Raw genomic sequence first — 13,268 nt, forward strand, 5'->3', positions numbered from 1 at the left:
CCATCCAAAGCGGGAAGAGATAAGTTTCAGATCATAATGCTGATGCAAGATCACACAGAGGAGAAGTAGAAGAGGAAAGATACAAACAAACACAAAAAGATGGTTTGCAACAGGTTCTTAAATGGCCTGTCATTCAAGGCATCTTGGAGGGGTTGGCAACAATCATCGAGTTGTGTAAAAGGCACAGCTTTGGAGCCCCAGCCATCTGCTTTAAATACTGGTGCTGCCTTCCATCAGCCCTGGTATAAACTCTCTTAAGACTCGTTCAGCGTCTTCCTAAATGGTGCTGTTGCCCACCCATCCTGAATAATATTATCACAACTTCTTCCTGAAAACCCAGTCTGTCATGGAGTCCTCTGCTTTAGCTCATATTCAGAACAAAATCCTTAGCAAAGCCCATACGTCAGAAGGCTCTCATCCATGGACCTCACCAGCCTCTGATGCACCTCTCCACACTCACACCTTGCTCTGGGCTGGATGCCAACTGCGAGCCCCTCCGTGGCCTTGAATGACACAGAAGCTCTCCCCCTGCCTGGAATCACCACTTGGCCCTTCTCTACTGTTTCAGTTCGTCTGTGCTGTCATAACACCTGGGAGTAGGCCACTTATAAACAACAGGAAGTTTATTTCTCACAGCTGTGGAGGCTGGCAAGTCCAAGATCCAGCATCTCATAAGAGCCACTCTCTGCTAAAAGATGGCACTTCGTTCCTGCATCCTCCAGAGGAGATGAGTGTTGTGTCCTCCCACGGCCAAAGGACAAAAGAGGGGCTCCAGAGGTCACTCCAGCCCGTTTTATAAGAGGATTGGCCTCCTTCATGAAAGCAAAGCCCTTGTGGCCACCTTCCAAATGCTCATCCTCAGGGTTAAGTCCCAGCCCATGCTTTGTGGAAGGTCATCTATGAGTTTATTCAAACCATAACATTCACCCCAGGAAACTCTCCACCTGGAAGTCTTCCCTAACTCAGCGAAGCATTAGCTTCCCCTTGCTTGTGATCCAAAGGTATGCTGTCCAAATCACTTACTGTACTGAACTGAAAGGATCACTTTACCTACCCAGCCCCCACTTTCCACTTCACCACATCTTCTTTCTCCCACTGATTTCTACACCACAAAAACTGGGAGCACCTCCAAGAACCTTTGGCTTCTCAGAGCCCACTGCCTACCAAGTGTCCAAAAAATGTTGATGGAATTTTAAAAAATGAATTAATGAGTGAGTGAATGAATGAATGCCTTGATGGCAATCTAAACACCTAGGTCCCAAGATGTTTGATGAATTAGACTCGTAACAGTCACAGGAAAAAGGAAGGACATGAGAGAATGGATGTGCTTTCATAAAGTGATAAAATATGTTCTATAGATATTTGCTACTTAAGGGCCCCCAATGGCTATGAATAATAAATACAGACAATATTTATGGGTACAAAGGTAAGTGCGTTATTTACCCTAGAGGGCAGAGCTACTCTTTCTAAGCCATTACTATCTTGATAGGTCAATATGTTTTTTGGCACACACAGTAAGGTAGAAAACGTGAACACCATATCTGTCAAACAGTAACAAAGTACAGTTTAACCTCGTAAGTGATATCAACTCCTCCTGTGCCTCCGTAATCCATTTATCTAAATCTTACTTAGCTGAAGGATTACGGTTCTCATATATCTAAATAATTCTTTCTAAAGTTTAGGTAAATGGTTCACACGAACTACAGTCAACACAGCCATACAAATGAACTAACTGATCTTGCAAAAGAAAATAAGTATTTTAGTTGACAGACTTTTTTTTTCCAAGAAAGAAAAGATATAAAGGAAGGAAATCAGAATCACAACAAATAAGCAATTAGAAACTATTCAAAGATAGATTTTTTTCCCCCAGAATATCCAAAAGGAAAGGAATTAAGCTGGAAATTCCCAAGGAAGCAACATAAAGAAAAAAGAACCATTAAAAACAGATTCGAAATCACTGGAAACAGTAGGTACCACAGTAACAGAGAGAGAGGATCTGAAGGAAATATAAGCCAGATCTTCAACTATCGACAGGATAAGGGAATGTGAGAAAGGTCATTTTTAATAAGTAGAAGTGGTTACAGGGGCTAAATTGATACAAAGTTGTTAAAATAAGAATTACTGAGAATAATACCACCACAAATTCTCATCAAATAAGAATATAAACGGGCACTTAAGTAATATCTAAAAACTCCTAACTAGAATGTATTGAATTGGTCCTGCAGTAAAACCCCAGGAGTTTTAGAAAGACTTGTTGAGCTGGTATGTACCCATCAGGACAAGGAATGGGGCAAACCCTGATTAGTTTTCATTGATTCTCTCTCTCTCTCTCTTTAATGTTTTCTTTGCATCTATTGAGATAATCATGTGGTTTTTTTTTTTTCTTTTTAAAGATTTATTTATTATGGGGCCAGCATGGTGGCGCAGTAAGTTAATCCTCCACTTGCAGCACTGGCATCCCATATGGGCCCCAGTTTTAGTCCTGGTTGCTCCTCTTCCAATCCAGCTCTCTGCTATGACCTGGGAAAGCAGCAGAAGATGACCTGAGTGCTTGGGCCCCTGCACCCATGTGGGAAACTGGGAAGAAACTCCTGGCTTCTGGCTTCGGATCAGCACAGTGCCGGCCGTTGCAGCCATTTAGGGAGTGAACCAACGTAAGGAAGACCTTTCTCTCTGTCTCTTCCTCTCACTGTCTGTAACTCTACCTCTCAAATAAATAAATATAAAAAAAGATTTATTTATTATTTATTTGAAAGGTAGAGTTACATAGAGAGAGAAGGAGAGGCAGAGAGAGATCTTCCATCTGCTGGTTCACTCCCCAGTTGGTGGCAACAGCTGGAGCTGTGCCTATCTGAAGCCAGGAGCCAGGAGCTTCCTTCAGGTCTCCCATGCGGATGCAGGGACCCAACAACTTGGCCATCTTCTACTGCTTTCCCAGGCCATAGCAGAGAACTGGATTGGAAGTGGAGCAGCCAGGTCTCGAACTGGCACCCATATGGGATGCCAGCACTGCAGGCGGCAGCTTTACCTGCTATGCCACAGCACCGGCACCTTTCATTGATTCTTAAATAAGTCAAGAATGAGAAGCAAAATTGAACCAAAGTCACAAGAAGTTGAGGGGCCATCACTGTGGCAGGTAAAGCCAGCACCTACAACGCCGGCATCCCATATGGGTGCCAGTTCAAGTCCCGGTTGCTCCATTTCCGATCCAGCTTTCAGCTAAGGCCTGGGAAAGTAGTAGAAGATGGTTCAAGTCCTTGGGCCCCTGCACCCATGTGGGAGACCCAGAGGAAGCTCCTAGCTCCTGGCTTTGGATCAGCATATCTCCGGCCATTGTGGCCATCTGGGGAGTGAATCAGCAAGTGGAAGACCTTTCTCTGTCTCTCTCTACCTCCACCCCTCTATAACTCTGCCTTTCAAATAAATAAATCTTAAAAAAAAAAAAAAAAGTTGAAGCCTTTCTCCATTGTTCTGGCCTTTCAGTATGGAAAGGTGAGATGCTGACCTAAATTCACAATACTGTACAAAACCATGTTTTTATAATAGTAACATAAGTTTTTGATCTAAGGTAATTAGGACAGAACTGGGACTCCAGATTTTCTGTCAGAGCCACCCATTTATCCTTAGCAGAAGAAAGAAGGCTTGTTTACAGTTTACAATGCACACTTCACTGCTGCCAGCCTTCCATGTGGACATAGTGTAAATTAGGGATGGAGTGCAATAAATTCTTCATTTACTAATCCCACCAGCCAAAGGGTGAGACCAATTTCTAGTATTACATAAGTACTACAAGCTTATCTTAAATACAGCAATCTTATCTGTATGTTTTAATAATAAGGGGAAAAGCCCATAAAGCTACACATAATGTCAAACATAGCACAAACTTCAAATCTACACTGATAAGTAACAATTTCACGGGAAAACTAACATCAAGTGATATTGGCTCTTATGCCTTTTTTCTCCTTAAAGTGCCCTTTCTGGAAATAGATGTTATCTATTTCTATATGACCCTTACTTTACAATATTCAACTTTTGCCCTGCTTTCCCTAGGAAAAAAAAAACAAACTAGGAATTTACATTCATTAAATTTCATTATTGTTTCTTTATTTGCTCAAATAAGAAAATTAAAATAACTAGGAGAAATTTAATAACAAATGCAGCTTATTTTTTAAAAAATTATTACAATGACATAGCAGTTAAGAGCGTGGTCTCTAAGCGAACTGCCTAAGTTGGAAGCAAATCCCAGATCTGCCAATGACCACCAGCTCCATGACCTTGAACAAAACTTAACCTCTCTCCCCTCAGTTTTCTTAATAGTAGAATAAATAGGGATAATAACAGGACCTACCTCATAGAGTTGTTTTGAATTAAACAATTTAATATAGCTGATGTGCTTAGGTAGCTAAAGGGCTGAGAATGGTGTCCAATATGTACTAAACTCCACACACATGCTTGCTGTGATTATTTACACCTGTAAAGGGTGCTGAGAAATGTCATGCATGCATTTAATTTAATCGAAATTCTTCTTTTAAAATGTTTACTTTTTTCTACCTTTAAAAACCCTCACAACCCTATGGTTTTTACTTTTCTGGAATTTTTACAACTATAGCCCGGATGATAAATATTTCCTAAGGTCAAAGGTCACTCAGATGAAAGTCTTTTTTTTTTTTTAAACTCGTTTTCCTAATTTAATGAAACAAAATTGTGTTTTTTAGGGCATCCTGGAATTCGGAGCATCTGTCAGATAATGAAATAATAAATCAGTCTTAGACTCTGTTAAAGTTTTCAGTTGTCCTTTCTCTTTTTGTACCCAAAACGGGAGGGGTTGGGGAGGAGACAGTAAAACGGCCATAACCCGAGATGCAGCAGAAGATGATGTAACTGAACGCCAACCTTTATCACTTCCGTAATAATAGAAGACTGTTTTGCTGAGAGCACACCACCGTTTCTGCCATTCAAATCCCAGAAAGCTGTGATCTGCAATAAAGGGGGAAACAGGATATGCATTACTATTAGAAAGGCCATTTCCTTATTGTCAACGGAAAAGTTAGTTAGTATGATTTCTAAGGTTCCTTTTAACCCTAAAATTCTATAACTAATTAATATGTGTCCTCTAGTCCAAGAGACCAAACCAAATAACAACAAAAAACCAACAAGGCTAAAAAGAATAAAGGGAAGCAGAGGTGGGGCTGCCACACTGATGGGATCACCTGCATGGCAAACCAACTTTCCTGAGGAGCACAAAAAGACATCTGACGCCACTGTCTTGAGATAATTCAGCTGAGTCTCTTTTTCTCATCTGTTATAAAAGGGAAGGGGAAGGGCTGACCTAAAATATTTCTATTATCTCTTTCAGCTTTAAAGCTCAGCTAAGAAAATGGAATATAAATAGAAGGGCCTACAGGGGCAACCTGAGAGATAAGCAGAATGGTACTGAAGAGGCTTGCTGCTGTTCATTATCCACATCATAACATCACCTCCATTTTTCACTTCCATTAAATATTGGCGTTGAAAGAGCAAGACCATATGGTCAACTCCCAGTTATTACAGCCAATGGAGAGGAACACCGAGTAACAGACAGTGGCTTATGAGATGCCAGGCTTGAGCTGAACATAGCAGACCCCGTGTAAGCCAGGTCGGGTGCAGGATAACCTGCTGTTCAACAGGGTGGGTTCAGAGAGAGACCCCACTTTTGAGAATACAGACACAGCCCCCAGTTTCCTGTAAGAGGCAAGAAACAGCTCCTGAATCATGTGCAAATAACCAAGGTTGACAATGAAAAACGTGACCTAATGTTTTCACATTAAAAATTCTTTAAAGTTAACAGTTTCATCTCATGGTTTGGATAACATCGTGCAGTTCTTCTTTTAGTTTTAAGGCTCTTCAATCACCTAGCGAGAACGCTGGCCGCGCGTGGATTCGGCCAGCGTCAGATGACGCCTTCTGTAGATTTCTCAGTAGAGCCTTGCAGTTTACCTTTTCTGCGCTTTTCCAGGTAGCCGGCCTTCACAACAAAAGGAAGGTCCTGTGCTGCAATCGGGGGAAACTGGCTTCCTGTGGGCAGTGGGGGAGAAAAAGGACCATGGGTAATTCATTTTAGAAAAAACAAGTGCCAGATCTCATTACACTCACTGTACTTTCAATTACCGCAATTGCTCAAACCCAAGTCTATGAGCCTGACTTCAGATCCACTCCACAAACTAGTCCCTCTCATCTTCCGGTCAGTCTTGGAGAGGAACAAAAGCTCTGTGCTCCCACATCTTAATGTTGGACTCTCCCAATACACGGTGCTACTTCTCTAACTGCATTCTGTAAGGACGGGACTTAGGAATTACCATAAAGAAATGCAGGGGCCAGTGCTGTGGGTTAGTAGCCTGAGACTAAGCCTGCAACGCCGGTATCCCATATGGGCTGTCCGAGCTGCTCCACTTGGGACCCAACTGTCTGCTGTGGCCTGGGAAAGCAGAACAAGATAGTCCAAGTCCTTGGGCCCTTGCACCCATGTAGGAGACCCAGATGAAGCTCCTAGCTCCTGGCTTCTGCCTGGCCCAGCCCTAAGCATTGAGGCCATTTGGGGAGTGAACCAGTGAATGGAAGATCTCTCTCTCTTTCTTTCTTGGCCTCTGCCTCTCTTTCTCTATAACTCTTTCAAATAAGTAAACAATTTAAAAAAAAAAAAGAAAAATAACTAAATTTGTACCTAATAAACTACAATAAAATTTGATGTCACAAGCAATACTTACTATGAATTCTAAATTCATGTTTCTAATACAACTATGAAATCTTTTATTTCATTCCTAGGTGGGAGGAGAGCAAGTTTTTTAACTAACAATTTGTTTTTTTTTTTTTTAACTTTTGTTGCTATCTGCTCTATATCTAAGATTTAATAGCCATGTACTGGCCAGTATTGTGGTATAGAGAGTTAAGCTGTCACTTATGACTTCGGCATCAATTAAGAGAGCTGGTTCAAGCCCTGGGTGCTCCACTTCCAATCTATCTCCTGGCTAATGTGCCTGGAAAAGCAGTGCAGGATGGCCCAAGTGCTTGAGCCCCTGCCACCCATGTGGGAGACCCAGATGGAGTTTCAGGATCCTGGTTTCAGCCTGTCCCAGCCAAGGCCGTTGTGGTCACTCAAGAAGTGAACCAGCAGATGGAAGCTATCTCTCCCCACTCCAAAATTATGCCTTTCAAATAAATAAATAAAAATATCTTTTTTTAAAAGTCATGTAATTTTTTAAAACAATAAAAGTACGTTAATGGTAATACTTTTGAAGATTAGGTTTTTTTCAAGTTTTTGAAAGAACCATTTGATCTGTACAGCACCGTAAGCATACAGACATTTAACACTTCTTGAAGATTTGTTATAACACAAAAAAGTGGTAATTTTCCTTTAAACAATATAATTTCTCACATTATTCAGATGTCGTACCATTCTACCCACAATGATCAATATACTATGTTACCATTTAAGAAAATTCAGATTGGCCCAAAGAATCAAGACTATACAAACACTGGCAAGATACACAAAGAAAAGGAAATTAAGGCCAATGCAAACCTATCTGGTAGGCAACAAAGAAGGGCTCCCCGACATCTTCCATATGCCACAGTCACATTATCTCACTAAGAGAAACTATGCAACACAGACAATTACACTACACTATTCACAATTACATCATCTGCTCTGTTTCACGAGCAAAATTCATACCCTGGTCCTAATACCAAGTTGTACACTGAGATTTGGTCCTTTAGCATATAGCAGGCAGTCAGCGAATATTGTCTTTTACTGATTATTATGTCAGTATAACTGTAACTATTATTTTAAATGATGACAATGTAAAGGTTTGAAAATGATTCCCCCACAATGCCTTTGATATAGATGCTTGATACTACCAGGTCCAGTCTCCCACAGTCTCCTTGCTTGCTTCCCTGAGCTTAAAGTTTCTTTGCTCTGCTTTTAATAAAACGAATGTACTAAGTTGAGGGAGAGTACAGCCAATCCCATAGATTCCTTGAATAGAAGACCCATGAGGTCATTTACCTCCTCTACAGACAATACCTCAAAGTTTGGGCTTGTCTTGAATGAAGGTTTTTCCAGGACTCCCAGTCACTGAGCAAGAAGTAACTACCGATTGACTGAAGACCATTTTGACTTCCTCAAAATGCCCCCAAAACACAATATTGCTGACCTATCAGAAGAGGGCCACAAGCACTGCAGACCAATCAGGGACCTACAGGTGAGCTGAGCATGTGTGTCTCAACCCCAACTTCCATCTTAAAAGTCTTTTCGCCTAACCCCTTGAGAAGTGGGAGTTAAGCAATTGGTGCCCAGCTCCTTGTTCTGCACTTTGCAAAGACTGCCTCTTCCTTCCACTACCTGGAGGTCAGTGATTGGCGCTCAGGTGAGTAGACTCGGGTTTTGGGAGTTCTACAACATGTTGCTTACAGAATATTAATCAGAAAGAGAAAAAGCATGATTTAATAACTATACAAGTATTGTAGTTCTTTTTTAAAGCAGTTAAAGATTTCCTCTTGGTTAGGTTAAAGTGGTTAACGAAAAAAATTATATCCTAACTAAAGGGAGAAAAAAATTAGCCCATACTCTAAGCCAGCCTATTTCTATTGCAGAAAAGTACTATAAGAGCTTGATTAAGCAACCACAAGCTTTCAGTACCCTGAGGAAGAAAGGCATGCACTAAGAAGGACTAGTTTTCTTTTTATAAAGTGAGAATATATTTCTTATAAGATAGTGCCACTTTTCTATAGAAGCTCAAAATATTAGACTTCAGTACTAACACCCTATAAGGGTAACTAGGCAAGGAATGTGTTTTCTTCCAACTTGTAATTTGGGAATCTGAAACATCCAAAATGCTAATATGGTCACAACAAATTTATAAAAACAAGTTTCAAGTGTCTACCACGTGCCCAACAATTCAGTGGGAAAAGTAGAGTCCAGATTTCCTTAAAGTTAGGTTAGTGTTTTATTCACAAGGTTACTGTTTTTAAGACAACTCAAAAGTTCCAGAATGTATTCTGAAGCTTTTGCCTTAAAAACAAACTGGGCACATAGTGGACACAGTCTAGCAAATATAAGACATGGATTCTGGAATTTGAAAAATGGAGAAAAGATCTCATGAAAACCAGTAACAAATTTCTAAAAACTATGGTATTACATAAACTTGGAATTTTATAAAACACTTTATCTTTCTTCTCTTGAATCTAGAATTAAAAACCCCAGAATACCCCCTCTAATGTATTTAAGAAATAAGGTGGAGTTTTATATATATATTTTAGCTGTTTACAATTTACATTGAGCATCTCTAATCTGAAAATCCAAAATCTGAAACTGTTTGTGAGTGATGACATTATACTCAGAGTTTCACAGTTTTGCTTTCAGATCAGGGATACTCAACTGGTAAGGTCTAAGAAAATGCTCCAAAATCTAAAAATCTCTGAAATCTGCAACACTTCTTGTTCAATCATCCAGGGTAAGGAATATTCCACATGTATTCTTTCAAAATGAAAAATAACGAGTACAATGACCCTCTAGACCTGAGGGATCCATATCCATGAGTTCAATCAACAATAGAGCAAAAATATTGGGGAAAAAAGCGCATCTGTAGTGAATACATACAAATTTTTTTTTCATTACTTCCTAAGCAGTACATTATAACCATTATTCACACAGCATTTACTTTGTACTAGGTATGACACACCTAGAAATGATTTAAAGTAACTGAGGAACTGAATAGAGTATAGGCAACTACTATGCCCCCATTTACACTAAAGATTTGAGCACACCCAGATTTTGGTATTATTGAAGGGTGCTTGGACCAATGCCCTTGGATAGTAAGGGATGATCATATTTCAGCTTGGAACAAAGAACTATTTGCATGTGTAGCAGATATTGGCTTGGCTGGGTCCAAAACCAGTCTTGGCACTAGCCAGGGTAGACAGCTTTCCATGGGGAAGGTAGAAAAAGCATTCCAGATCGCAGGATGCTCTGTTCAGAAGAAGAGGCCTATTACAGCATGGAAGTCCCTTATGTAGGAAAGGGAGTGAGTACCGGGGAAAGAGAAAGGGAGTTATAGACTTGGGAGGAGTGAGTTGAGAGGAGAAATGGGTACTTATGTCTTCTTTTTTTATACCTCTTTTCTCAAGATAATCTAAATGAACAAATTGGAACCCACAGTTTTGTCCAGTGCTAGGTTCTTCAATGAGCTATTTCTGGGTCCTCTCTAATATGGGCACGTCTCCTGATCCATTCCTGAACACACACATACACATACACACACTGATGGTAACTATATCCCAGTCTGAAACTTATTTAAATGCACTTATTTTTCTAGGCCAGTGTAAAGTATCACTTCCCAAGTGTAACTTAAAGTTAAGTTTTCATTTTTAAAAATAACTGTGGATGTTCTAACTTCTTAGTTCTGGAATTAATCTCTTATTCAGTTTCCTTTCTATCTATTTCATTCTTAATATGACACTATGAATAGATGTCAAAGGATGTGAGTGATTTTGAGACATTTTCAGAAGCAACATCTGTTTCTCATTATCTTTCTTTTTTTTTGTATGCAACTTGGTGACTAAATGTTAGACTTCTAAGGAAACTAAAGCTTTATTTTTCCTATTTTATCATTAATAAATCATTAACTACTATTGATGTCATTGCATTAATATGTTTGCATTTTTATGGTTGTTCAAGGTAGACTTCACACAAAATTCCTGCTAGATTTCTGACCCTCACCTTTCGCTAGCTTCAATTTTCCCACTAGTTGTTATTTATATAGTTTTTAACATGAGCACCAAAGTTTCAACTAGTATAATTTTTCCTACCACCTTTATGCAACTAAAAAGTCCTTTTCTCCTATATAGGAAATGAAAAGAGAAACACATAAACATAGCTTTTGCTCAAAGGAATTGCATTCTGAGTCAGGATCTTGATTTATTCAAATATTCTGTGTCTTTCACACAGTGACTATTTTCCTTACACTGCAAAATATTAAGAATGAGCTCCTCAACAATATCTACCCCCCATTCATATGAACAAAATAAACCATGGTTTAAACCTTTCAAAATTCTTCATTTTCAACTGATAGGATATTGAGTTCCATAGATTGGTCACTCCTTTTATCTCTTCTAAAATCATTAAATAAATTTTGTAAGTGTCTGGTCATTTAGTAGTATTTTTTGAATTTGGAAGACTCATTTTTAAAGGATCTACTCTCAGGGAAGGTATGTGGTGCAGGAGGTAAGCCACTGTTTGAGACACCCCCATCCCTTATTGAAGTGCTTGGGTTCAAGGCCCACCTCCTCTTCCCATCCAGCTTCCTACTATTGTACATCCTGGATACAACAAGTAACATAGCTCAAGTACTTTGGACTTTGCCACCCACATGGAAGACTTGGATGGAGTTACTGGATAGAGTTTCCGGCTCCTGGCATCAGCCTCACTCGGTCCTGGCTTTTGTGGTCATTTGGGGAGTAAACCAGCAGAATGCTATTTTATTTCAACTGGCAAATACTTTCCTATCCATTCAGTGGTTATTTCATTGTCTTAGTTTTTCTTAAGAAGTGGTAATCAGAATTGAAGTACATTTTCAGGTGCTTTTTTATAATGCCATGATAATCCCAATAAATTATAAGTTTGCATAAAGTAGAAAATACTTTGTTTTGTTTCCAGTTGTCCTTCCATATGATGGCCAATACCTAGCTGACATTTTCGGTTGGAGGGTATACTGGGTACTTAGCTTTAGCAAAGAGTCTATAAATGAGCCTCAATTCCCAGGGCTATTACTGGCTCAGAACCCATCATTCCTTAAGTGCAATTTAATTACACTTTACTTCACACTTGCACACATAAACTTAGATGCCATTTTTCTTACTTCCAGAATGTAATAGAACTCGAAGGTGTAGAGCTGCTGATATCTTTTTTTCCTTATTATTCTAAAAGGTTTTAAGCATAATAATTGACTAGCATATCTGCAAAGTAAACAAACAAAAAACAAATCAAAATTAAAAGACAAGGGCGAGAAACCTAAACTTCACTTGGATATAAATATTAAATAAAATGGTTCGGTGGTACAGCAGATACTCAGAAGCTTAGCTTTACATTAGTACTGCCTTAAGATTCACAGTGCATGGACCGGCACCATGGCTCACTTGGTTAATCCTCTGCCTGCTGCACCAGCATCCCATATGAGCACCGAGTTCTAGTCCGGTTGCTCCTCTTCCAGTCCAGCTCTCTGCTGTGGCCTGGGAAGGCAGTGGAGGATGGCCCAAGTGCTTGGGCCCCTGCACCGGCATGGGAGACCAGAAAGAAGCACCTGGCTCCTGACTTCAGATCAGTGCAGTGCCGGCTGTGATGGCCATTTGGGGAGTGAACCAACGAAAGGAAGACCTTTCTCTCTGTCTGTCTCTCTCTCTCTGTCTGTAACTCTACCTGTCAAATAAATTTAAAAAAAAAAAAAAAAAGATTCACAGTGCAGGTTAAAGAAATCCCAGTTCTGCCAACTTATCATCTTACATAGGTCATTCAGCCTCTCTGGGACTCATCTAAGACATGAAAACTTACACTAGATCATCTCTAAGGCCTTCCTGATTCTAGGACTTCATGATATCCATACTAATACTTTTCATGTGCGTTAGCAAATGGCCAAGGTCCAAAATGGACTCAACGTCCAATGATAACAAATGAAGCAACTGTTTACCACATATTTTTTGTACAGTAATTGGTAGCTTCTTTTAAATATAGCATAGAAATATTTTATGTCATTTCAAAAGTTTAATTTCTACTTATAACTTCAGCCAGGAATATTAGTGAAAGAAAATAAATACATAAATTAAATGTTTTCTATAAGCTAATAATCTTTCATGTCAGATGGGAAATTTGGAGTTTTTCAAATTATTTTATCAGTTTTTTTTAATGCTGAAAAATTATAGGGGGGCCATTCAGCATAGCAATTAAGCCACCACTTGGGATACCCACATATCATTTTGGAGTATCTGGGTTTCAGTTCTGGCTCCATTCTCAATTCTAGCTTCCTGTACCCTGGGAGGCAGAAACTGATGGCTTAAGTAGTTGGTTCCCTGCCATCCAGGTGGGAGACCTTATTTGACTTCCTGGGTCTCGGTTTCAGCCTGACCCAGCCCTGGCTGTTGCAGGTATTTAGGAAGCAGAACAGCAGAAGGGAGCACTGTCTCTGTATCTTAAACACATATGTAAAAATTTTTAAAAGAAAAGTATATTCAATATATATATATAT

General features: G+C 39.6%; 1 protein-coding gene across 1 annotated transcript in view; it reads right to left on the bottom strand.

The window, feature by feature from the left end:
* The window catches only part of SKAP2 (src kinase associated phosphoprotein 2), a 176,766-nt gene that overhangs the window by 68,019 nt on the left and 95,479 nt on the right, over positions 1-13,268 (bottom strand). The window contains exons 5-6 of the mRNA XM_062178813.1: positions 5,977-6,054; positions 4,894-4,977 (exon numbers count right to left, since the gene is read on the bottom strand). Of these exons, the coding sequence (XP_062034797.1) occupies positions 4,894-4,977; positions 5,977-6,054 (162 nt within the window). The remainder of the gene's footprint in view (positions 1-4,893; positions 4,978-5,976; positions 6,055-13,268) is intronic.

This window comes from Lepus europaeus, chromosome 20 (assembly GCF_033115175.1).
Source record: "Lepus europaeus isolate LE1 chromosome 20, mLepTim1.pri, whole genome shotgun sequence".
Lineage (NCBI taxonomy): Eukaryota > Metazoa > Chordata > Mammalia > Lagomorpha > Leporidae > Lepus > Lepus europaeus.